At 41.7% G+C, this 27,291-nt stretch overlaps 2 protein-coding genes across 3 annotated transcripts in view; one reads left to right on the forward strand and one right to left on the reverse strand.

Moving 5' to 3' along the window:
• Positions 1-27,291, reverse strand: part of RHBDD1 (rhomboid domain containing 1) — a 199,644-nt gene that overhangs the window by 46,761 nt on the left and 125,592 nt on the right. The window lies entirely within an intron of this gene.
• On the forward strand, positions 15,139-22,128 carry AHSG (alpha 2-HS glycoprotein). Its single transcript, XM_075099199.1, has 7 exons — positions 15,139-15,425; positions 16,838-16,948; positions 18,181-18,265; positions 19,135-19,298; positions 19,593-19,706; positions 20,514-20,594; positions 21,464-22,128. The coding sequence occupies exons 1-7, from the start codon at positions 15,222-15,224 to the stop codon at positions 21,743-21,745; spliced, it is 1,041 nt and encodes a 346-aa protein (XP_074955300.1). The 5' UTR covers positions 15,139-15,221; the 3' UTR covers positions 21,746-22,128.

Genomic DNA, 27,291 nt, shown 5'->3' on the forward strand with positions numbered 1-27,291 from the left:
CTTCCCAGCACAGAACATGCAGGCAAAACCCCTGCCATGGGCTGAGGTCACTACCCTTCTGGTATTTCTTAATTCCTCCACCCCTTTCTGTTCTCTTGCCAGCCTGGCAGTCCTTTTTTTCGAGAACCCCACAGTATCTGTCACCAGGCCCTTCATTCCTCTAGAGAGGATTCTAAGGCTTTATCCTCTCATTTTCATTTATTTATAATATTTTAATATCATTCTTCCTCAGACCTTTCTAATAAGATCAGGCTCACCCTAAGGTGTATATATGTATTAATACTCCCTGCCTGCAGTTAACTCTTTCCAGGCCAGTGCAGGATTTCTGCATGAGGTCTCAAAAATGTAAAGAGTGACCTGAAAGAGACTGACCGTGAACTTCTCCTTATTGCATCATAGCGTGGTGGTCTGGGTATTTATGAGGGAAAGCAAGCTCTTTGATGTTGACTTAAATGTTGTTCATTAATTTCTTTTCCATCTCCCATGTTTCAAACTATGCTGAAACACAGTGTTTGTTCCTTTGGAGAACACGTTATGTAAACTTCTGATGAAAAGTAAATATTTTTTTAAAGGAACTGGTTATAACTGATTCAGTCTGCAACAGCTACTATAAAGGCGCAAAGAAGGTCTCTCCTTTCTGACATCATTGTGTTTAGGTAGACAAATATGACAGCCATTATCACATCAGGAATAGCTTCCAGGCAATCACTGGTTTTAAACCTACCAAGAAACAGATGAATATTTAGGGCTGTGTATCATGCCCTCTTCAATGACATATGGTTGTATTTTTTCCATAGGCTATGCTCAGAAGTCTTAATTTTTGAACCAATTCACCTTTACACCTAAACCAAACCATATCACATGTCCATACCACAATCCTTTATATAAGGCCAGGAAAAACACAATTCCTATCCTTTGCTCCCAGCAGCATTGCGTGGTCTTCTAAGTCCTTCACGCTAAGGCAGTACTTGTCACTTACAGATCTCCAGATGCATCACCAAACAGCTATTCAGCTTCACCAGTGTGGGGTTACCCCTATTTCATATGCAAAGAAAATGAAGCTGAAACAGCCAGTGCTTTCAGCCACCATTGTAACGCCAGTGATAGTCTTGCTTGGCATCAGCGGTTTGCCCAGATGATCTCGAGAGATCCCTTCCAAATGAAGTTTTATGATTCAGTGACTTGACTGGTTAGATTATCCAGGTTCCCAACTGGCTGCTTTCGTTTCCCTTGTGCCAGCACAGCCGCTCACTGGATCTCTGTTAACCCAACTCATGGAGTTAATCTGCCAAAGAGCTAACCTTACCATAATGAATGATTCATTTTCTGCTGGCATAGCTCCCTGCATCACCTCACCGCATGGTCAGATGAATGACAGAGGAATGCCAGAGAAGGGTGAGAGCCTGCGGCTAGGAACAGGGGATAGGACCTCCCCTTTCAGTGGCAGCTAGTGGCTACATCAGCCAACCGGTAATGTCAACCCATGCCTTAGGGGCAGACATGGGAATTGAGCCTGCTCTGTTCTCCACGCCTGCCCCATTTCCACAACCTGTCACAGCGTCACAGATGTGGTTGAGTACCTCTGATGGACATCTGCCAGATTGCCCCGAGTTTGCTGCAGTTGGGAAGCATTAGACATGGATCCTGGCATTCGGTCTGCAGGCATGGAGCAGTAGCTGCAAAACAGTTGGCAGTGGCAATCTGAGCCCAGTGCTTAACACCTGCTACTAGCACCATCTCCTTAATTTTCTCCCAGCACATTCACTATCTCATTGAAGGTACAAACCCCTGAATCAAGAATATGCTTCTCTGGGACGTGTCACTGGTGCAGGTTTTCCACAGTTTTCTGAACACTAAAAATTATAAGTGTAAGAGAGAATGGCTACAGGTAAAATGAACTTAACCCCATACACAGCACCTCCTTTAGCTCCTAGCTACTCTGAAGCATTTTTTGTTTGTAGGCTCAGCTTCTTCTGCCCTAATAGCTTCTCTTCAAAAACATGGACACCTTTCTGCTTTTATTTCAGGTCACATTTCTTTGACCTTTGTTACAGAGCAAACTTGAACCTCTGCTCTAGGAAAGCTTGTTCATCCTTCCCTCTGTCCTACCATAAGCTTCCTGTACTATTCTGCAAGTCAGTTTAACACTGTCTTGATATCCGCTTTCCTCTTGGTAATTTTCTATTCTGTAGTCACTTCAAACTTGGCTAAACTGGTTTCCCAGCTCAATCTCTCCATTTAAATATCCATCACCCAAAAGCCTGAGTACAATCTTCTGCATTAACTACCCCACGTTGTCCCTAGTCTGAGGGGACAGGCTATAAACCCAGTCAGTAAGTGAGATACATTTTTTAAAATACCTACAAAAGTTCTGTACTGGCCTTCTTAAAATATATTACAACCCGAATAGATTCAGTGAAATTTAATGGGTTTTCCTATTTTTCCCTCCCACAATTCATTTCACAGACTTCCGTGTCTGGGAAGTTTCAATTTATGGTGTCTGAGATCATAAATATCGGAACATCTCCAGTCCCCCTCTCTGCCCTATGCAAGATACCAACCAGTCTCACTCATTGCTCCCATGGTTTTTCCACAGGCACTGTTGCACCCTCACCAGTGTTTTTGGTAAAGATAAACTGGATGGAGACAGAGTGGGAAGAGTGGGAACCGAATATGGAAATAGCTGTTTCAGAAATAACCTAATATGTGGGCACTCCTGCCCCAAATTAAGGTGTTCTGTGTTCAGCTCCAGCTCCAGAAAGGGCCTTTGGGCTGGAATAGGGAAAGTTACTCCTGAACAAGTAGGCTGCTAATGTGTTGGAGAAGTATGTCTTCTCACAGAGACATACTTCTTGAGGATTTATTGCTTTTTCTGGATTGATTTGGGGGCAGCTTTGGCGTGAGTTACAGTTGATTTGAGAATGTAGAAGAGGCCAAAGAGCATATATTCCTTGGAAAGTGAACTACCTTTTCTTTAAAAACGCATATTGATCCTAACAATGGGACCCAATTATGACCGAGATCTGTAGGCACTAACAGTTTATTATTTATTATTTAGCGAGGCAAGAAAATACTGTTTCCCCCCTCATTACTGTCATAATACAGAGCAGAAATCGTTCATTTCTTACTGACTTAAATTTTACTTTCAGAAAAACTGAATAGAAATGATTTAATCATTCACCCTCTATTTACCTTTGATATCAAAGCAAAGTTAACATAGGCAGCTTCATGATGCATGTAAAACAAATCCCACCAGAGACCATTCCAGGATTTTAGGGGAAATTATTTGTATCATTATTATTCTACTGGGCTGCCTGCAATTTTCAGATCAAACCCAATACATTTTTCCCCCAGTATCTGCAATGACTTCCAAAATTATCCAGATGATTATTTTATTAGCACGTACCCAGATGGTAGACTGCCAGGCGCAGTTACTGTCATTGCATCTAGATCTCTGTAATGCAAGAAGTGCTAAGAAAACAGTGCATTTGGCCACTGGTTATATAAATTAAGACCAAACCAATAGTTACAAACTCAATTCAGACAAAATCAATAAAAGGTATGTGAATCATTGGATTAGTAACGTTAGATGCAATGTTAACACTAATCTTCCCATGTAAGATGTCTGGCAAAACACTGAGGTGTGGGAAATGTCTGACAGGCTACTCTTGCCCCATATCGTCATTTCTAATTGACTTTTTTTAAAGCCAGTTCTATTTAAAGCAGCTCATCACCAGTCTTGCAATTTACTCTATGGGTATACTTTAGACCACAGCTGAAAGGTAAGGACCTAACAGCAGCACAAACCACAGTAAACAGGGAAAAATGCATATTCACTTTAAAAGATCGCTTTTGGATCATAGCAATCAGGTCCATTTGTGACATTTACCATACTAGAATGGTAGTGGTGTTTATTCCAGGAATATATTTTGTATAAATGCAATGTTTTTCTCTTCCTACTTCCAAAGGATGATTACCCATATAATTTATAAAACCATTTTGGATATGAAAAGCACTGAGTATAGTATTGGCTGTGAGAATGAAGTACCCAGTGTATTGTAAGATTTCCTATTGAATCATAAAGCCACAGAACTGCATGGCTGCAAAGAACCTCCAGAGATGATGCTGTACAATGAGGCTGGATCAACTGTCTGGTATGCATGGGGGCTACTAAGCTATTTGCAGAAGGCAGCCATCAGACTCCCAGTTACTTTAGCACCCATCCTCATCCTGGGATCTTTTCAGTTGCTGAGTACTCCTCTTCTACTCTCCTTGCTTTGATGTCTTCCTTTGGGGTTCATCTCACCTCTCTGGTTCTTCTCAGTGGCTGTGGACTCCTCTTTCCTGGCATCAGCACCAGCCCTTCTTCTTGGGTAGTCACAGTGGCCAACAAGCCTCAGACGTATTTTCCCTTAGCCCTCAGACTACACAGTATTTTATCCTTGCTGGGCACAAGGCCAGAATATGGTCTGGGGATTCCTTCCCCCACTAAATCTTGGACCTCCCTCTCTTCTCTGCAGCCAGTTGCCCAGTGCACTGTCTTCCTCCCCAGAAAAGGTGATGGCAGCAGAAGTCACCTGGCTTCCTCTGGTGGACGGTGACAAGTACGTAGAGAACTGTGGTGGTGGTGTTTGCTGTTTGGAAAACTGCTCAGGAAGAGGCAGAAGGACAGATCTGACCCACAGGCTACCAGCTTAACCACATGGGTTAAGGCGTGCCCCAAAAGTGTGAAAGTATAATCCACAAGAGCAGGAGTTAGCATATAAAGGTGACAGCAATTTAAATACACCTTACACTGTTTCAGAAATCTGTTCTCTATCTTTTCAGGCATGGGTGGGAAGATTGCACTATTGGATCTGGATGAGCTAGAAGCCAAGTGTTATATTAAAATCTGTATGCCACAGGGGGCTTGTGAACACAGGTCTTTTGTTGAAATGTACTGTATATACTATATCTACAGATTGGGTTTAGCTTTACACATTGATTCTTTTGGCACAGCTGTTCGCATTAGGAAAGTCAAACATGATGACAGATCTGATAGCCGGCACTGTCTGATGCAAACATGGGAAGCAGGAAGCAAGAGAAATCAAAGAAGAAAAATGCGTCTCTCCATTAATGCACAACAGCAAACAGTCCAGCCATGTTCTTGCTGAAAGGAATTTGATGTCTCGGTCAGTGCTTTGCCTAATGAGCTACCAACATCAATCTGTCATCATCTGTATTATTTGAAATGGCCTCTGCTGACACAAGGTATATTCATGTACTGGCCCTCCTGGGCGCTTGAGAGTTCAGGTCCTGGCCAGTTTATACCACACTGAATGATAATGAAGGGTAACAGAATAATCATTGACTTCCTTCTCTCAAGGGGAGGCAAGAATGTTGTTGTAGGGATCTCCCCCAGCCAAGAATGGCTTTTGATTACAGAGCAGGGAATAAGAATTATTTGGTTCTCTGTGTACAAATAGTCTCTAGCAGTTCTTTGCAACAGTGGTTTAGCTCTCCAAAGCACATGTACCACATCTGTCCATCTGTACTGGCATTTCTGTGAGCCTGCCCCAAGTACCTGATTCTCAAGAACTTGCAAGGCTATATCAAAAGCCAAGAAAGAGATGAACACGGACAACAGTTAGGAATTTCAAGCAAAGAAATTGCCTTTTAGCGCTCTGTCTCTACCCGTTCCTATGACACACACGTAGCATTACACAATAATCTTTAACAGTACTTCAGCTGAACTCAGAAAACTATTTCCTTTGGAAATACCTACTGAGTGAGATTTCAGTTTGCAAGATTTCTAACCAACACCGGTCAGTTCTCTCAAAAACTGAACCCTTAAATTGCATCATTATACAACAGCATAACAGAAGCTTTGTACAATGAGGCAAATAATTTGTCCTGAAACTTAAGGCAAATATTCTTATTGGTGCAAAGTTAATTAAATATCTTGTTTCCTTTCAGAAAACACCTGGGAATTACCACACCCTAATCCTGGTCAAGCCTTACACTCCAGTGCTAATGCACACTTACAACTGCAGCTGAGTTCCAGCCGAGTTATATACCAAGATAAATAGCAATGTTTGACCCCAGTGTTAGCAACTTTTCTGTTAGGAACTCACAGGTGTCAAAATGTATAAACTAGACCTCACTTCCTCTTCTATGCAAGTAAATGTTATGTGTTCTATTTTGTCAGTGAAAGGCTTTCCTCCAGCTATCCCAAGGACAATCTCATTTTCAAGTCTTGTGTGTGGACTACAGCATGGTTTCCTCCCTCCTTACATACATCAACATGCAGGCAAGAGTTAGGAAGTGGCCAGCTAAGATGTTAATTTTCAAAGGAATATTTCATACCAAACTGCTCTTGGTAAGCAAAGAAGATAATACTGTCCCTAGAGTACCATTGCCATGTGTGCTTTTAAAGGCAAACTAGGCAAATACCTGACAAAACAGAAATGAAGCAGACAAACTCACCATTTCAGGTGGTTTTCAAATGTTTTGACTTGCAGGGTCCTAAAAACCTTTTTGTGTAGATGCAGCCCTCTGTATAATAAACACAGGTTTAAAAGTCATGTAACACATTACTGTAGATAATGTGTCAAGGAGCAGTTCTTCAGTCCCTCTGAGAACTCAGAGAGGTAATAGTCTCAAAGGCAAGCTTGGAAACGGGATTCTTTCTGAAGAGGGTGAAAGAAAGAGACCTATCTGTCAGTGACATGGCTGAATGGCTCAAAGAGATAATGATGGCAGTGGGGATGAGGTGAGATCCAGGTGAACAGTTGAACAAGAAGGTCTGGTCTTGGCCAGGGACTTGCAGATTAGAGGAGAAAATGGAGCTTGACGTTCTCACAAACAGAGAACCACTTGGAGAAACAATGACATACTCAGCAGACTTGCACAGGGAGCTGGATCAGTGGTTGTGCTATAGAGGAGATCATCATATGGAAATAAGCATATGTGAACAACTTGAACTATAGTGGCAGATAAAATAGGGATTTCCGATATATTTGGCATATATTATGATGTAGACCCAAGCTGATTGTGTTAAACAAGAGGACTCAAAAAGACCCAAGGTCCACTTCAAGAGACAGACCTGAGTGTCAGGGAAGTGTTCTGGCATTAGCAATAAGGAATGGAAATAATGAATAGAAAAATTACAGACCCATTGACACCAGTGATGCTTGACCAAACAGCAGAGGGGATATGCCAGAAGCAAAGACTGAGATGTCCACTATAAAATCTGTAGCCCCACCAAAGCGATTCTGAGAGTTATCTTTACCTGTTTTATTCATCAGTCCATGAATACAAGATAAGTATTCTGTACTAGCCAGTTATATGTACAATTTCTAACTGGCAAAATTCAACATCGCTGTTAGGTTCAGAATTTCTGAGCTGAATGTAAACAAAGATACATCTCTCTTTCCTTTGGCATTACGAAACTTAACAAATTCACAAACATACCAGGAAAAGGTGTTGATGTGCACCTCTTCATATAAATGCGACACTGGATGTTGTTTTTAATCAGCCCACAATGCTTACATTCACATCTCCCTTCCTTTTAGACACTAAGGAGAAGGTCACCTGGGCACCTATGTCTGTTCAGAGCGCCTCATGTTTATTGCTCTTGACAGCTTGGAGTCCCTGTCTGCTGTGAATCTGACGTTGTGTAAATTAAGCAAGGAAATCTGTAAGTCTAGCTACTTTGTTGTCATAAAAGTCATCCGTACTTTATGTCTAACATGCCAAATTTCAACTCCTTAAGCAGGAATGTCTATATAATTTCTTTCAAATTGCATGAACTTGGAAAGACCCGCTTCGCCTATTGCAAATGTGTTATTAATATATTGCCTCCATCTATTAAATTAAAATGTCCCCTCATGTTTCCTATCCTAGTTCCAGCTTTTTAGCTATGTGGCTGGAAGGCAGCAGGAAGAGTTGAATAATTGCGTGATTTAGGGACATGTAGCAGTAAAAGAACCTTCATGATCATCTGCCTCACTAAAAGTAAATAACTTTAATTTTTTAAAAACTCTCTTGCTTGTCAGAATTATGTAAATCTCACTAGTATATTGACTGGGTTTGTCATGCCCCTGAAGGAGTGCTCCAAGGTGAGAAAGCATATCAGTGTGCCATCCTCCCACCTGCCATTCCTTAGCCCTGCCTGTAACAGCATGGACCCTCCTGTCACTCATGCCAACAAGCCTCCACATAGAAACACACACACCATTTTCAAAATGGTAGCTTAGTATAAGTAGGTAACAATTCATGTTCGCAGACTGTCACGGCATAAGAATGAATGTACAGTTTTTTCTACCAAACTCAGTGGAAAAAGCATACACTTACAGTGCCAAGAGCGAACTTGGTTTCTCACATCAAAAACACGCCATTGCAGCTGAACATGTGGCAATCCAGAGAGCACAGCAGGTTTCCCTAACACTTGCTACTAAATTTCAGGATTTAACTCAGCAAGGGAAGAGAACATGTGGAGTTATCATGTGGACTTCTCCATCAAAGCGACTAACAGCATCATAGGACATGACAGCATCCAGACCAATTGTGCATTTACATCTTGAAACATTCCTGTAAGTAGAAGGAATTAATGTGGCACGTTTCACTTTACCTTTTTAAACTGGAGCCATGTGTCTGTGGATACCCTGATAATGCCAGGACAGACATTGGTTCTCATAGTGAGTGGAGTTTAAATTCACTTAGCTTGACATGCTGTTCACTGAGACAAGGGGAGGTCAGCTTGACTGCAGAGTGTCTGTTTACTCAGTGAGAAATACTCTGCTTCTGTTGTCTGATCCACTGTTTGCTCCTGCAGTTCAGCTCTGCAGTCTCTTCCCAGGTATCTTGCTTTATTTGTTCTAGGTTCTGATATGAAGCAATGATCATGGGGAGCACTTGTATAAGCTGGAAGCCCAACTATAGCATAAGGACATAAAGCCAAAAGAAAAACCTCGGTAGCTGCTAATCTCTGATTTCACAGTTGCCACCTATCCATCTCCAACACGGCTTTCCCACACCCATCAAATTGCACAGGCATGATCCTGAGGGAACCATGACATCCCTGCAGGGCTGAAGCAAAAATATCCCACTGTTAAGAGTTGCATGGCAACATAAATAACTTTGACCTTGATAAAAGGGTAAAAAAGTATAAAAATTTAGGAAGGGGGGTCTTACATACCAGGGCAGCACAACACAGGGTAAGTCATAGAGGGGCTTGAAAACCCTCAGCTCAGAAAACTGCTCTTGTTACTGAGTGCAACATCAAAACACATAGCAGAGAAAATGTGGAAATGGGGAGGAAAATTTAAATCAATCAAAAACTTCACTAAGACAAAACATCTTATATAACCTTTCCACTGGGAAGAGTAGTAGAATAGACTTTCATGTAACAAATGCTAGTTATGCCACTTGATGTACTTCTGGAAGGCACTCAAGTATTTCAGTGGCATAGACAATAGAAAAGCAAAACAGAACAAGGGAGAACAGACCAGAAATAGACTCGGTTGGCTTCGTCTGGGAGAGTTGGTCAAAAACTAGAATTTCCATTCCAGTAAAAATTTCAGAATTCTTGACAACTTTTCATGCTCTTAAAAAATAAAAACCAAACAAAAAAACCAAACAAAAACCACCGGAATAGTTTTTGAAAGGAAAGTCCAGCAAAAAAAAAATTATCTGAAATAATCCTAAATCTGGGAGCCCAAATTTCAGCCCTCTCAATCTTGCTACATCTCCAGTAAGTCCAGGAATCCCTAAATTTTTACTGAATGACATGTGGTTTGCCTGACTCTTAGATTCCTCTAATGTTTTGAATAGATCCTTCTACTCAGTGTTATCAAAACTTTTTACAAAATTCAGTGAGTTATTTCAGATCACAGAAGTAAAATGGAAAATAGTTATTTCCATTTTACAGTTAAAAGAAAATAGACATTAACAGACTGAGATCAGCAAAGTTGAGTGAAAGGAATCTCTAGCTGGGCACCCAAAACTAGAGGCTCCCAAATTAGATGCCATGTCTACAGGTTTTATTTCTCACAGAAAGAACTCTCTCAACTGCAAATACTACAGCAAACTATGGGACATGATCAGCATTCCTTCCCTTATAGACTCTCATATTAAAGAACCCCCAAAGAATTAACATATAGCATTCTACTATTACAGTCTGGTAAAACTGTTCAGACTTCACAGGTTTTTCTGCAGCCTGAAATTTCTGGTATAGGGACGCTGGGGGACTTGGGACTGTAGTGAATCTAAGCCAATTTACATCTGCTGAAGATTTGTTCATGTAGTGGAAAGGGGCCAATAAGATTATGCAGATCAATTAGTCTGATTGGTCTTGAGGTTTTTCTCAGACCTTTATAGGTTTTAATACACTTTATTTTTAAATGCTGATTATCCTGGCATTTAAAGAAGCAATATGCTGCCTTGACAAGACAAGACTGGTCACTTTAACTGTCTGACATTTTCCCTGCACTTTCTTGCCTTAGTGTATAGCTGTCTGTGTAGGTGATGGCTGTATAGAAGACAGCCCTGATGTTCCAATATCTTGTGAACACTATGATCCAAAAGTAATGTACTTAATCAAGTGTAAAGCAAGAGGTGATTAAGTTTTGCAGTACTATACAATGCCTGACTGCTCAGAAATGTATCTTTTGATGTGGTGCAGAGAATTGGACCAGTTCTGTCTGCATTACCAAAAAATGACATTTTAGTAATCTGAAAAGAGAGCCTCAGAAATCCCCACAAGTGTTTAACTTTGATCTGAAGCTTTAAAAAGATGATATTTATCTGTTTGCTTGTTTAATTTGTTTGAATTTTAAGCTCAGGAAGATGTCAACTTGACATCTTGCGGAAGCAATTCTTTGGTTTTTTTCCACATAAGGTTGAGCAGGGGCAGCAAGTTTCCAATCATCACTAGTTGTTCTAAGTATCTATCCAACAAAAAAAAGGAAAAAGAGAAAGCGAAAAAGAAAACCGTCAACTCACCTTTCCATTGTGGTTTATATGAATTATTAAGAACTGAGATTCAGTGGAGCCTCAGTTCTCGAGCATAGAATCAATACTATATTTTATATAACAAAGGCAGTAAACCCAGCTTGTTCTACTTCCATCACAGTGAAGCCTTGTCAAATCTCTCAGGCAACCTAATTCACTAGGGCCAAAGTCTAACACTACTGACGTGAAAGATGGATTGAGGTGGATTGAAAACTGGCTGAATGGCTGGGCCTCGAGGGTAGCAATCAGTGGCACAAGGTCTAGTTGGAGGACAGTAACTAGCAGTGTACCCCAGGGGTCAACACTGGGGTCCAGTACTGTTTAATATCTTCATTAATGATCTGGATGATGAGACAGAGTGAACCTTCAGCAAGTTTGTAGATGACACAAAACTGGGAGGTGTGGCTGATATGCCAGAGGGTCATGCTTCCATCTAGAGCGACCATGATGGCCTGGAGAAATATGCTGACAGGAACCTCATGAAGTTCAGCAAGAGGTCTGAAATCCTGCATGTGGAGAGCAATGCTCCCAGGTATGAGTATATGCTGGGGCCCACCTAGCTGGACAGGAGCTTGTCAGAAAAAGACCTTGTGGTCCTGGCAGGCACCAAGTTGAAGAAGAGCCAACAATATGCCCTTGCCATAAAGAGGGCTAACAGTATCCTGGGCTGCTCTAGGCAAAGTATTGCCAGCAGCTTTAGGGAAATGATCCTTCCCCTTTATTCGTCATTGGTGAGGCCACACCTGGAGTGCTGTGCCCAGTTCTGGGCTCCTCAGTACAGGAGAGACATGAACATACTGGAGACAGTGCAGCAAAGGGCCATGAAGATGATTAATGTACTGGAGCATCTCTCCTATGTGTAGGGGAATAGACAGGGATCGGCGACTGGAAGATCACGGGCTGTGACGGAAAGATAGACTCCTCCCCATAGGAGTGGCAGGAACAGGAAGCGCAAGAGCTATATAAGCGTGCACGCAGCTAAATAAACGGACATTTTGTATCCATCATATTGATGTCTGTGCATCACTGTCCCCAGAGTGGGTAGAGCCCTGTGTCCCGGAGATATGCGGCCCAAGATAAGTTCTCCCGTAGAAGCGTACAGCTACACTATGAGGAAAGGCTGAGAGAGCTGGGACTACGTAGCATAGAGATGAGAAGGCTTGAGGGGATCTTAACGTATATAAATACCTGAAGGGAGGGTGCAAAGAGGGCGGAGCCAGGCTCTTTTCCATGGTACCCAATGACAGGACCAGAGGCAACGAGCACAAACTGGAATAGGAGGTTCCGTCCGAACATCAGGAAACACTTTTCTACTGTGAGGGTGACTGAGCACTGGCACAGGTTTCCCAGAGAGGTTGTGGAGTCTCCCTCCTTGGAGATATTCAAAAGCCATCTGGACATGGTTCTGGGCAACTGTCTCTAGGTGGTCCTGCTTGTGTAGTGTGGTCGGACAAGATGACCTCCAGATGTTGCTTCCAACGTCAACTGTTCTGTGATACTGTGATTCTGTGAAAGAGTTGTTCACTTCAGTGGGGTCAAGATGTGACCTTCTGTCCAGGAGCCCATGAAATTCAGCTCACTTTCTTGTGCTGTAAGAACTATTTTCAGCCACTACTAAAAGACAATTTTTTACTGTGTCCCAGACATGAAAGAGAGAGAATAGATCTGCACTGAGTTCAGTGAGAAGTTATTTCTGCAATTATTGCCTCTTGAGTGGGTGTGCCAAAAAAGGGCCAGTACTGATAGGACACAGATCTGCAGAGAACTGACATCAGCAATCTCACTTCCAGAAGAGAATAATTAGGCAGATCTGTGTCAGTCTGTATCCAAAAGGTGAAAGGATCCTTTGTCATATTACCTGTAGCCCAACTACCTGATTGCACTTTAAAACTCCCTTCCCAAATGTAAAAACCAAATACCAATTTCCTCACACACATCACAGGTTACCTAAAAAGTGCTAGCTCCATTGCACTGAACATTAATAATCATGTAGGCACATTTCTTCGCTATGAGAGTGGTGAGGCACTAGAACAGGCTGCCCAGAGAAGCTGTGGATGCCCCATCCCTGGAAGTATTCAAGGCCAGGTAGGATGAGGATTTGAGCAGCCTGGTCTAGTGGAAGGTATCCATGCCCATGGCAGGGGTGTTGGAACTAGATGATCTTTAAGGTCCCTTCCAACCCAAACCATTCTAGGATTCTAGGATTTCCACTGCCATGTACGCCAGCAAAGAAAGTTCATGCAGTCACCAAGAGAGGAAGGTCTTGAGTCAGCCTACAGAGGAACTGAGAAGAGGTACAGTGGACTCCAAGTATTTCCTTTTTGTCCTGCTTGGTAAATGGAATACTGAATGTGAGTGACAATGGAGAGGGAAGAAAGAAGATAATAAATCCTGTTTGCTATTTGAGTTTTTAAAGTTGTTCTTTGAAAATGGAACCTGAAGTTGACTGAACTGGGTTATAAAATATATTTAGGAATACCTAGAGCTTGACCGCAGAAATGTTATACATCCTGCAGTATTTACAAGTCTGAAGTGGAGAAGGTGTAACCTAAGAAACTGAGTAATGACCACACTGAATTTATAAATAATGGTCTAAGTCCTTCGCCGGTGTAATTATATGTCACTTAGGTGAAAATTGATTTCAGTCTGCACTTGTTGGGAGTCTACCCTGATGCTTCATACCAGAAAAAGAAAAAGAGAATGAAAAGATTCACAGGCTAGAAGCTGAACTGTGGGTTAAAAGTAAAGACTAAAATACTACCTTTAGATAGTAAAGACAGTAAAATATTTATATTTACTAAAGATAGTAAAATACTATCTTTCTAAATAAATTTGCCATGATTCAAAAGGTACTCACAAGGAACACTCATAGTGTGTTTTTGAAACACAAAACCTCCATACTTTAAGTGTTCCAGATCAAAGTCAAGACGATAAATGCTCATCCGCACAGCAGAACAAATTCCAAGCAGCACCTGCTTCAAGCGAGGGGAAGAAACAAATCATGTGCAGAGCAATTTTTTACTGCAAGAGAGAGATACTTTTAGATACCTATCTGAAATGAAAACTTCTAAATATGCTGAAGTCCTCCTATTCATCTCAAATCTGCAGCTAATTCCTGAACTCCTTGAAAATTGTGTCAGAGATTTAGACATTTTAAAGCCAAAAAGGACCTTTACTAGTCTTCAGCCTGATCATCACCATGAAATGAATCATAGAAACCTACTCTGAAATCCCCACAGGAAAAAATTCTCTACTGATCAAGCTAGAGTCTGTCTCGCTAGAGTCTGTCTCGCTAGAGTCTATCTAGCTAAAGTCATCTCAGCTTAAATTAAAGACCTTAAATGCTGGACACATCATAGAAGCTATATTCTGCTCCATAGAATATTTTTGTTATCCAGTTACTGTTTTGTAAATGTGAATGTAAATGCAAGCTGGGGTCCAGCACTCCTGAGGATTTAAGCAGCTACGTTCTCCCTAAAACAGTTTTGTGCCCTTTAGGATCTTATGCCAAATCCTCAAGTCTGTACAACATATTCCAGAAAAATTTCTACAAGATGCCTGCTTTGCAAAATAAAATTTCAGGAACTACTGGAAGTATTCAGGTTACTCAGAGAAACAAAAAGCTGATGCAAAAGATTTAGAAACTATGTCTCGTTTCCTATTCCAAATGAATTCAGTAGCAGAAGTTGCTATATAATTACATTTACTGTTGAATGTGATCCTTAGAACTGATTCAAATTCCATATTGTGATTTATCATATTACTGATCTCACAATTTAGGCTGGCGTCTAGTGAGATTTGGCCCCTAACAGAATGTGTCCTGTTTACAAGAAACCTTAATTAGTGCTAGCATCTCTACATGTTTAACAGGAGGGATCATATTCCTCTTGTCTGTGCTGTATTTGGTTGGTAGAAAAGTGTCTAAAAATTATGTTACATTTTTGCTGATGCTTTCTTTTTTAGCTGCTGTAGCAGACTTCGCAATATCCTACCTGATAAAATTTACTTTGGCCAATATTAATCAGTCAGCTTGATGTCCTAACATTTACTTTTCTCTTTTGTTGTTTACAATGCCTCTTGGAACTGGGACAAATATCAGACATGCGCTCATGCAAAGTCTGTGGTATGTTCTATATAAATGAGACCCCAGTTCTAGCTACCTAGCTATCACCTGAACAGTATTCTTAGAACTTTATTTCTGAAAGGGATCGTTTTTTTTCTCAGGTGCCATGAAGGCACTAGTAGCTTTAATATTGCTTGTTCAGCTTCCAATTCACAAAGCCGTACCAGCAGCTCCCTCTGCTCCCTTGGGCTGCGATGACCCAGAATCTGAAGCAGCAGCTGAAGTAGCTGTGAGTTATATTAATGGCCACAGTCATCATGGATACAAGTTTGCCTTAAACAGAATCGAGAATATCCGCGTGCTACCCCAGGTAAGTGAGGAGCTTGCAGGCAGAGCACTGTGGTAACCTGGAGATGCTTGGAAATGACCATCAAGCCCTGCCAAAGGTTGTATCCTCACATGGGGTAAATCAGCATAGCTCTGTTGATTTAAATGGGGCAATGCCACCTGGTAGCAGCTGAGAATCCAGGTCACTGGAATGTATCTCTCAAAAAGCAGAACAGAGGGAGAGAGAGAAATGTTCAGATACTTTTGTACAATGGTAGAAAGGGCTCAGTTTATAAATGCAGCATGCTTGCTAAGACAGATCATTCAAAGTGCTGATTCATGAGCCCAGTAGCTAATCTGGAGAAAAACTGTGAGGATAATCTTAGTGATGCAGGTAATTATTTATTGGCTAAATGCATACCTACCATAACTCCATGCTATTAGTGATTTTGCAGTAGGCATTAATTTTACCTAATACCCCATTGAGCTGACAAGGAAGCTGAATGGAAATAACTGCAGCTTGTAGTCTCATTTTCACTAAGATCTATTGCCACCATTGTAGGCATCTAGAAAGGCTGTAGAAATGGTAATGAATACAGTGTATGCACCCATTCAGAACCTTTGATACTACCAAAACATTGAAAATGGTCCCAAATATTAATGTGAATGAAACTCCATGGCTGTTTTCTACTTGTTATGAGAAAAAGGATAGCAAGGTTATTTACAAGAGAATGAAACAGACATTAATGAGATTAGAAGTGTGCCCACAGTTACCCACACAAAAACACTCGTGACACTGCTTTGCTCATATTTAATACTTTTACACTACAATAACTTCATTGGTTTAAATGGAATGACTCATGACTCAAACCTCAGAGTCAATCTCGGAGCTAGGGAACCTCACTTCTGCCCTTCCACTCACACGTCTTACGTTATAGTTGCAAAGGTTCAGGAACAGCCATAAAAGAGCCTGCAGTCCATAAACAACATGAATATTGGGACTGGAACTTAGCTGGTGCAATTCAGTGTAATTTGAATGAACTAAATGGGACAGGCCAACGTGCAGCACTGTTCATATGGTATCTGGTTATAGAAACACAATTTTTTTTCATCAACAATGACAGGTGTTGATTTATTAAAACTACCCAACAAAATAAAATCAAGTGAACTTAAGAGAACTGACCCACTATGTACAGTCTAGACTTTCCAAAATTTATGGGCCGGTTCCTTAGCTGGAAAAAAGCAGTGTAACTATCTTGACTTACTCCAGCTAAAAAAATGGGTCCTGTTATTTATGAAGTTAAATAGTAAGGACCTGTTCAGTTACTCTAGTGTATTCCTGAAGCTACCCAATGCCAGTCAGCAATGGAGACCACAGTGCAGCTCCAGAGAAGAAATCTGGTGATGTTTCGTGAAGTAGTTAGTACAATTCCAGGGTGTTTTTTTTTCTTCCAGGGGCTGAATAATGACATCATTTTTCTTGAACTTGACTTATTAGAGACTACATGCCACATTCTCAGCCCTACACCTCTTGCAAATTGCACAGTAAGGAGCTTCGAACAACATGTGAGTACCTAAAACACTACTAGCTTGGTCCAAAGGTGCATGTTCAGTATGTTGATACTAGAGGCCAGGCTATCACTACTCAGATTTCCAAGCAAAAGTTATATCACTGTAACAGCTTATAACTACCCAATCACAAGTAACCTCCTTGTTCGTTTAGTTGCCTTCATGTAGGGAAGGATTTAACTCCCAGATTTCTTTCATGTCCTGTTACGTGAAGAGGACAGGTCACTGTCAGCGTAACATCCCACACACAGTTCATTAATGCCATGGGGCCTTGTTTAGGGGCTCCAGATTCAGCACCCCATGGTCATCCCAGATGTCACTGCCTCGCTGCAAACAGCAGGTTGTGAATCTGTGCAAACAAAACCCTCCTTTGGCTAAGTGTGAGGTGGTACCTAGTCAAATTCTGTCAAGTGTAGCCACCTAGCCCTAGTCAAGACTGCAGAGGAACTATTCCCTTCAGACAGGGCTCTGCCTTCAAAATAATGCTCAGCTGGAATTTACTGCCTCAAATATTTTGTTCTTATCCAAGTGTGATCCAACTGTGAAAAGCTTTCCCTAACCAAAGCAGTGGAAGTGGTGTCTGAGTACAGGCAGCTCTGGTTTTGAAGCAGAAAGCAGAGTGAGCAACTGACAATTTAAGCCTGCTGTTTCTAGAATGGGGCCCAATTCACAGAGCTCATGACTAAATTTGAATCATGATCCACCCCTGTATTCACCAGGGCTCAGATCCCATTTTCCATCTTGGGGGAGGTAACTCTAACTGTTCCCTCTTGCCAGTGACTCCAGCTTTGCCTTTGACATCTCCTCCCCTGCTGGATCATGTTGCATGTGAGCCAGCTCACACAAGGCAGCACACTGCTGTTACCATGGCCACTGACCAGCTGAGATTAGTGAGAATGTTATCAAACAGCTCTGCGGAAGGTCTTAATTCATAAGTATTCATATTCTTTGCTCTTTGTGAGAGAGGAACCTGAACCAAATGTCCATAATCTGGCTACCCTGGCGCTCCTGATACTTTTGAGATCCAGATTTGGATCAAAATTTTGCAGCTGTAGCCTGCCTTTTACAAAATCAGACATCAGGACACGCCTAGCAGTGCCTTTGCAATCAGACTGATTTTGCCAGGAACACTCAGCCAGGCTCTGTTCTTTTGAATTTAGTAATAGTTGCCCTTTTCTGAAATTCGTATTTATCTGAATGATGTAACCCTTTGATTTTTGTCTCTCTAGGCAGTTGAGGGTGACTGTGATGTCAAACTGCAGAAGTTGAATGGAAAGTTATCTGTACTTGCTAGTAAATGTCACTCACATGCAGGTAAAGACTTTGTTCTTTAGGTTTGGGTCTAGACGCAGGAGTATTATTATAGCAGTGGTTACAGTTCACTAGCTTTTCTGATGCTGAAATGCTGTGTATGAATATGGCATAAAGGTTGACAATGAATGGGTTTTCTAAACCCAGCTGTTCTGAAAATATTTTTTCCCCTTTTCTGATTTCACTCACCTACAAAGCCAGCCTCTCTCTCTTTGCTCCTCTTTACTATGACAATTAAGATACTATAAGACTATCTTGGCAACAAGCCCCAGATTTGACCTAGAGATTCCTGGTATTGAGGCTTTTCATTCAGGACTTTAGCCTCAAGAATTTGCTTCCTTGTTGATCTGAATTTACCAAAGCTTGTTAATCTTCAGAGCTCCTTTGCCAGATGCAGCTTATTTACTAAACCCTGCATTTTCAATATTGCCATGGGAAAGTGCAATGTCTATTCTGCATGCTCTGTACGAGATGTCTTCAGTACTACTTTCAAAACTGGTGAGTGAAACAACATACTCACACAAACACAATTCCAATAAATTAAACTATCTTCATTTTCCACCATTCCGTGTGTGAGCTGAGACATCTTTTCATTGGTGCCATGGATAGTTTGCCAGAAAGAGAATTGATTAAAACCTAAGTAAGAACATTCAAAATGTGCTACTGAAGTCCACAGCATTTCTGCTCGCAGAGACTCGAATGGCAAAAGTCGTGTGAAACACTGCCATCTGTAGTCTGTACTGCAAAGATGCCTTCGACTATAATTTGGGACAGACCATGACACAGTGTTTTGTGTGACTGAATAGGTTATAATGCCCTTCTAAACAACCTACAATCTGATCGAAACATAATCTGTTTGGTTCCTCCTGCAGACTCAGGTGAAGATATTATCCAACTCTGCCCTGACTGCGCACTGCTGGCAAGTTTGAATAACACTGAGGTATTAACAGCTGTTACAGCTGCACTCAATGACCACAACAGCAAAACTGCTGATGCTTACCTCAGACTCATTGAGATTGGAAGAGCCAAAATACAGGTAATTGCTAGAACTATGTCTAGCCTTCCATGTAAACAGAATATTTCTTCTGTGGTAATTGTGCAGCCCTAACTAGTTATGTTTGCAAACAGATTTAGCTTGCTCTAATTTGCCCTACTGAATTGCTATTGGTTTCCCGAGCATTTTGTGTCATGTCACTTTAGCCACAGGATTCCATTTCACTTCAGTGGGAGATGCAGAGCTAGAAGCCCCAGCATTTGCCTTTTATCTTTTCTCAGCAGCTATGCAGTTTCGCAGTGCAAAGTCAGTTAAACAATTTTCCTGTTTTATCAGTCTCACCCAGCGCATATTGTGTCTGTTGAGTTTGCTGTGGCTGCCACGAACTGCTCAGCAGAAGAAGCTAAAGATAATGTGGAGGCTTGTCAACTGCTGCCTGATGATCAGTCTGTAAGTATGCCAGCACATCAGTCCTGATCTTGCCAGCTCAGAGGTAGAAAAGAGGCATGCTGTGATGCGCTTACGCTTGTGCAGGAATAGACCTTTGTGAGGATGAAAGTGCAAGAGCTGTATACCATCATGACATGCTTTTCCATATATAATTCCTAAAGCTATATCACACCTTTCTTTTCTCTCTGAGGTATCTGGACTGGATCCTGATATATTTGAATGTATTTCAAAAAGGCTTGAGGACCAAAGTGTCCTTAACACAAAATATTTTTAGTCAACAGAATATGTATTATTGTTTACTCTTCTTAACATGAGCGCCTGAGAAAATCAGGCTCTTTGTACTGGACAGTACACAAACATAACAAAAGGGCAGATCATTTCACCTTTCTACAAATTAAGTATGGATAGTAAGCTTTGTTCTGATATATAGGCTTTTGAGAATTATACTGTGTACTTTATCATACTAAAATTCTTCTTTTTTTGTGATGAAATTCAGTCCTAGGCAATTTTAGTGGGTGGGAGTTTTTTACTTGGACTCCTATATATTCCTTCCCTCCCTCACATCCAGACATAAAAAGGATCCTGCTCTAGAATAATACAGGAATTTCAGTTATTTGCTGAAAAGTTTAAGTTATGCACTTAAACAGCTTGGCTTTTGAGTCCAACAGACTAAAAAGCAAGCCCTTTACTGCTCAGATAAAACTTGAGAAGATGCAGCTATTTCTAAATGTACTGAAATTAAAAATTGTAATGCAGGTCTGCTCTATTTTATAACTATTTTTTCTTGACTGTGTTCTGCTTTTTCAGAATTTTGGTTTCTGCACAGCAGTAATGATAACACGCCCCTCACAGGACCTCAGGGTGGACTGCCAGCTCTATGGACATCAGGTACCAACTCCAGATATTCATTCCCTTTCCAGAGTATTCTAGCCTACTAGTACTGTTAGAAGCCATCACCCTAAGTTTGCCTCTTTCAGTGTAGACTGCATTAGCTATCTGTGATAACCCGAGTTTAACTTTGTATGCTAAAGAAGTAAGATAAGGTAGCTCCCGATCATCCTATGAATTTCTGTGCCAGGAATTTTGTCACCTCTGCCATCCATGCTTGACACAGTTTGTCCTCCTAACCATCTGGGAGCTTCACATGTCTGGTTGGGCAAAGGAAACCAAACTCTGCTCAGCTAGGAGGATGAGGCAGGTAGATGTAAAACATATATGAGCCATTGTGGTAGACAAAATCAGCTGGTTTTTTTTTTGCTAATAGTCCTTAGATATGACTGAATTCAGGGACCCTGCCCTGCACTGCTATAGCGAGAGGAGGGGAACATATATACACTGGACCTGAGTGCTGTCCAGGTATTTTAGCCTCCATTTGGTCTGAGAAGGGCTAGGTGGTGGTTGAATACCTCCTATGAACCAGAGCTCTTGGTAACACAATAGTAATTAGCTGTTTACGAGGTATATGAAAGAAAGAATTAGCTGGTTTTGAATGTTTCGCTAGCTGCATAGGTGCTCCTGGAAGTTCACATAGCACAGAATTTGGTGCTAATGATCCACTGGATATTAAAAAGGTGTTCCTGGGCTCTTGTGTATGTGCTTAAATGAAAATCAAATTTCTGTGATGGCCAGGGACATTTTGTACCTGGGTTGGAGGCCTGTATGTAGTTAGGAGTAGGGTACCTAGTAAGATATCAGCAACCTCTATATTATAAGCCCCAAGTCACTGAACGTAAACACAAATTATTTTTCTTTTCCAGCCTGGAGTTACCTACTCTCAACCAGGTCAAGATACATCAGCAGGACTGCTGCCCAGTGTTGTACAAGGCTTCACAAACCATAATCTCAGGCTTTCCCACAATAACCCTGTTGCATCTGAGTCCAGCTCTTCAGAATTTCCTACTTCTGTGCTCTCAACAAAATCTGTAGCAAAGAGAGCAGCTGCAGAGGTTGCTCAGCATGACAAAGTACCTCACCCCGTTGGCTTTCTGCCTCTTCCTCCTCCTCCATGCCCTGGGAAGATTCGCCATTTCAAGATATAGGCTGTGCTACAGACATGGTGATACAAATAACTGAAGGATGAGTGTGCAGCAGCAGCAGCAGCATCAACACACAGACCACAACATCAAGTGCAAATAGGTGAGAATGCTTGACTATGAACCCAAATGAATTTTACCCTCCAGAGGGTGGAGCCATGGCCAGGATCTTGCAAAATATAGGTGATTGTCTGCTTCGAAATATAGGTGATTACAACATATATCAGTTGTTTTCTCTACATATAGGGATGGTCTAGCTAAAACACAGAAAATACTGTTTCAGTGAAACTATTGTAACAGCTATACAACAGTTGTAGCTTTGTGACAGAAACACCACCTGAAAGGTTACTTCACAATAAAATGTTTAATAGGAATGCTTTTGTACCTTCTATCTGTATATATTTTCATTTCGTTGCCAAGTATCTCCTTCAAAACATTATGAGTCATATTCTGGGCTTGATTTCAAAAACAGTAAGCTCCTGCACTTCTCATCAGCTTCACTCGGATGTGTGGGTGCTGAGCACTGCTGAAAATCAGGTCAGTCCTTTCTTTTGATCACACACCAATAACACTAAAGAAGTGACAGGAAAAAATGTATTTTTCGTTTCCACCTGTAGTGTTTCCTAGCATGCACCTACTTTTAATATCCACCAGAAGCACCTCAATACTTTCAGACATGGCATAAGAGCATCCACCCTATGAAAAGAACAAAGAATCAGGACACATTCATTGCTGCACAGGCTGAAAGCATCAATCCTTCCAACCAAACGCATGTGTATACTCTGTCTCCCAGCAGATACAGAGGTGCAATATGATCACAGGGTACTGTATGGCCTGTGTGCATATGAGGGGATACCAATTCAAGGGAGTAAAAATATACTACAGACATGTATCTCATATAATAGGACCCAAACTGTGATGGCAATTTATCATTGTCCTAACAGTCAAATCTTCCCTGAATTTGTGACACGTGCTAGAAGCAAAACCTATTCTAAGTAGAGAAGTAATAAGGGACAGGGGCCAGAAGAATCTTTACTGCCAGGCAGACTGGAATTCTGCAGGCCCAGGGGAGCAGTCTCACAGTCAGTCATGAATCTTTAACCAGGAACAGCACTTGCTACAAGATAATTATCATGCAGGCAGCAAAAGCTGCAGAACACATGTCATTTCTGAACTGTTTCAAATAACCTATCCTGTTCTCTTAGTTACAACCTTCCAGTGCTCAGTAAGCAACACAACCAACATTTGCTCTTGGTAACAGTGCAACAGGTTGCTATACAGAAGGTTCTGCGCTGCTGTGTCAATGGGGAAAGGAAAAGCCGTTGGCATTTGCACCAGTGCCTCAACTGGGTGTGTGGAAGGGAAATAAAATAGAAATCAGCCCAGACTCTATAAGCCATAGTATAACTTGATGCAAACACACAGCTGTCAAGCTCTCCCCATGACAGCAGCAGCTCTCACGTTTCAAGAATATGCTGAGTTCTTTCAGGCAGTGTGTTGCAGGCAATTGCACAAGCTACTGCCAGTCTGTTGCTCAGTGATTTTTTGCTTCTCTGTAAAGCAGTGACTCCAGTATGTCCTACATGCAGCCATTCATTTAAAAAATGCTAATATTAAGCTTTAAAAGTGCCTTGATGTGGTAAGGCAGGTGGTCCTTCCATCCCAGTGCACGAGACACAGCACAGGATTTAATGAAATGGCTACTATTATGATCATAGAATCATAGAATCATTCAGGTTGGAAAAGAGCTCTAGGATCATCAAGTCCAACCACCAACCCAACACTACCATGTCTCCTAAACCATGTCCTGAAGTGCCATGTCTACATGTTTTTTTGAACACCTCCAGGGGTAGTGACTCCACCACCTCTCTGGGCAGCCTGTGCCAGTGCCTGACCACCCTTGTAGCGAAGAGATTTTAAATAATATCCAATCTAAACCTCCCCTGACTCAGCTTGAGGCCATTTCCTCTTGTCCTATCAGATACATAAGACAGTTTTAACTCACTGCAGCAATTAGTTTCCCTAGATTTTGTATTTTTAAAAGTAGGAATCGCCTTAACAAAACCATAAAAATTGTCTTGTATATAATGAAGTGGGCACTAAGTTATGGAAGAGACAGTGTTTTCCAGGCTTAGAAAATTCTCTATCTGATGGCAGAAACAGTATGTTTAATAAAAGGGATCCCTGCCCATGGGGATCTCTGAACTCCAGAAATGCTGCATTTTCTTGTTGCCTTTTCTGAACACAGAAAGCAAGGATATGTAGCAGAACATCTGCAGTTGCCACACCTCATGGATGTTCTCCTACACCTGGCCTAACTACTCCATTGTTTCCTAAAACAGGGAGGAAAGAGAAGCAGAACTGCAGTGAACTCTCTTGTGATTCCAGTTAGTAGCTGCACCTTGTCTTCTTTCTCCTTAACACTTGCATTCTTAGGAACACATTTTGCCCTCTTCAGGATATATATTCCATGACTGCTTTGAAGCAGTCACTTTGTCTCCCCCCAGTATGGCCCAGTATTCATGCACCTGGACCTTAGGAACAGATTCAGTATTTAGTAATAGAGTGTCTGAGCAATGAGCGCTACGAAATGGCAATACATAAAATACAAATGCTTCCTTCCCTGAAATGCAACATGAATAAGTTTGTCAGGTCTGCATCACTGGCTGACAATGCTTTTCAGCTTTTTCAAACCCTGTTTTGCTAAAAGCATATTTCATGCACTGCTTTGGCTGGACATGCTCAGATTTCCCAGCTGTGTCCATGTTTTGAGGTCAGCCACTTCAACAGAGAAATTTTTAACTTTCCAGTGGGAGGAAAAGTACAAAAGTAAAAAGAACGGAGTCAGGGATATAACAATTCCCCCTTATAAGAGGCACTGACACAGCCAGTACTAACTGGCTCCCATCTCCATAGAAATGCCATGTACTGTACGGATAAAGAAAATGAGTTATTATCCTTTAGCCGCAGGGGAAGCATTCCCAGGCACAAGGAACAATGTGAGCGAGTCTGCATTGCTGCTTCTGCTGTTCCTGTACTATGGCTACAGCAGTGTTTCTCAACATTCATCCCTTGCATCCCTTCCCTCCAGGGTACAGTCCGTACATTATCTCTTACCCTGAGTTTGCAAAGCAGCTGGTGATATGAGGTGGCTCAGTCTAGCAGCCATGTGCCCCTTCTGTCCTGCTACCTGAGTTTTCCACCTTTGCCACCAAACAAAGTCTTCTTAGAAAAGTTTCAGCCCCAGTGCTGTTGCAGGTCTTCGTGGCTGTATGTATAACCCCACCCAGCTTTCTATGGAAATTCTCTGGGGCAGGTTCTGATGTCTCCCAGAGGAACATGCTTTGAGCACTGCTGGGCTAAAGAGCTGAGGTTCTTTATACCACCAGCAAAAAACCATGACAATATATGAATTTTTTAAAAACCCAAACTTTACAATAGTATTAAATAGAGACAATTACGTGCTTCACTTGCACTTTTCCTTCCTCAATCAATACAGGAGCAACCATCAAACCTGAGGGTACTTGGTGTCATCCAGCAGAAAGCTGTCATCACAGAGACTCCTATGACAGAAAATGAGGGCCAGGGAAATGGTTACCCAGCTTCTAGTATCCTTCAAGGTGAAATACTGCAGAATTGTCCCTTAGTAGAAATCCAATGGCTTTCACTGGGATCCTCCCCAAGTAATAGTGGTTGTCATTTCTCCAGATCTTCAAGATAACAGCTATTTGTACAGCTATTCCCCCCGCCTCCAGTCTGGAGTTCCTGACAGGTTAGCCAAAAGGCACACCACTGTCATTTCAAACTAAAGTTTCTCCAGGCAGAATTTTCCATGACCCCTTTTCATCTGTACTCAGCAAATCACTCCAGAATCAATAGGGACAACAGTGTAGTCTCTTAGCTGGCAAATAAACCACCAAATTCAGCAGTGAGGGGATAAGTCAAAGGTACAAATAAACCTGCACAGCTTAGCGTGTGCTCTGTGCTACCATGGTGGGAGCAGCTGAGTCAATGAATGGCTCCCCCCCCTAAAGTCACAGTCTCCGGTGTGACTTTATATATGACTTTATATATGAATACATCAGGACTGTATTATTTATTTTTTCTGAAAAGGAATGAAAGCAGAGTACTGAGTAGTGCTAATTAGTGACATTGCTGGACCAATTTCTTTATGATTCTCCTGTGGCTTCTTACAATTTAAACTGGGGTAGGCTGTGGCAGTGGTTAGAGAGGCCAAGGACCTAAAGATTAAGCAGGTGGGACTCTGTTTCTTGAGCCAATTCTGAACATATAGTATAAGGGACACGATAACACTGAACCAGATAGAAAACTAAGCTCCCAAATCATCCAGGCAAGAGGCATTTATGGGATAAGTAGTTGCTGTTCACAGAGAAGTCTGGACTAAATCTGGGAGAGCTAGACAAGGTGATGTGAACTGGCAAAGAAACAACTGGGTGTACATTTTCCTTGATTCAAAGTACAAAAAGAATAATTTACAGGCAAATAAAGAGCAAGAGGTGGCATAAGGAGGAGGGCACCAGCTACAGGAAGACAAAGGCAGTTCACCCTCCAGTTTACGTTACGTGCTCCCACTTCTTTAAGAAGTTCTTTCTGCTAGATCCTATCCTTCAGACCTTTGGCACTGAGACAAATGTAACCAGCCCCAGGTCAGTAACTTTCTTACAGCCCTCCCCCCTCAGCATATAATTTCAGATGGTTCTTATTTAATCACTAAGTTTGGTTCTCAGGCAATAAAAATGCAGCAGCATGTTACAATTAGCAGTGGAGTTCACGTGCTCACGTGCGACTGTATCTGCCTCTAAACCCACAGGAACATAAAGCTAAGCATTGCCAGGCAGGGGCTGAAACTAGGTGCAGCCAAAAAGTTAAGATGGGAGGTGATAAAAGGAAATAAGACATGCTTTTTTGCATCAGAAGGAACAGGTAATGGTGGCAAATTCACAGAGTGCTTTGCAGAATGTGGCAGTGAGAACAAAGTCAGAAGCTGGGGGAAGATGGGATGAAATAGGAAATGTTCAGGGCTCAGGGAAATCAGAGTGGGGCGTCAAATACCTGGTAGGTGTCAGTAACTTGAAAGTTTTAGGCAAGAAAAGACGAGTGGGCTGGAGTCAAGGTATTGAGAGGGAACAAACCCTGAAATGGAGCCTTCAATAGCCTCAGACCACTTTGATAGTCGATAGTCCCTGGTTCACTTATTGTCTATTTCTTCCAGCCTCTTACAGCAGTTCAATTTGTACAATCCCACCAACAGAAGTGAAGTCTCCGGGGCGAGAACAAAACTTACCACATATATGCTGCTATATTCAATTACAGTGAATGTTAAGTCCCAGATAAACACAATGGAAATTTCTGCCTAAAAGCAGACAGCATGATGAAACCCTTAATTCTTTACACTGCCTTGTTATCGTGTTATCTAAGAGTATTTAATGGCTTGAGCAGGCCCTTTATCAACACGCTTCTTGTCTGGACATTAACTGCATTTTGCTGGCTTGGCCTGGGCTAAGGGCTAACATTCATCTGTAGGTCTCCAA

The sequence above is a fragment of the Phalacrocorax aristotelis genome, chromosome 7, assembly GCF_949628215.1.
Source record: "Phalacrocorax aristotelis chromosome 7, bGulAri2.1, whole genome shotgun sequence".
NCBI lineage: Eukaryota > Metazoa > Chordata > Aves > Suliformes > Phalacrocoracidae > Phalacrocorax > Phalacrocorax aristotelis.

Coding starts and splice junctions, on each gene's coding strand:
- AHSG (XM_075099199.1), top strand. CDS start 15,222: ATGAAGGCACTAGTAGCTTTAATATTGCTTGTTCAGCTTCCAATTCAC. Junction 15,426..16,837: donor ATATCCGCGTGCTACCCCAG/GTAAGTGAGGAG, acceptor TTTTTCTTCCAG/GGGCTGAATAATGACATCAT. Junction 19,299..19,592: donor TTGGAAGAGCCAAAATACAG/GTAATTGCTAGA, acceptor CTGTTTTATCAG/TCTCACCCAGCGCATATTGT.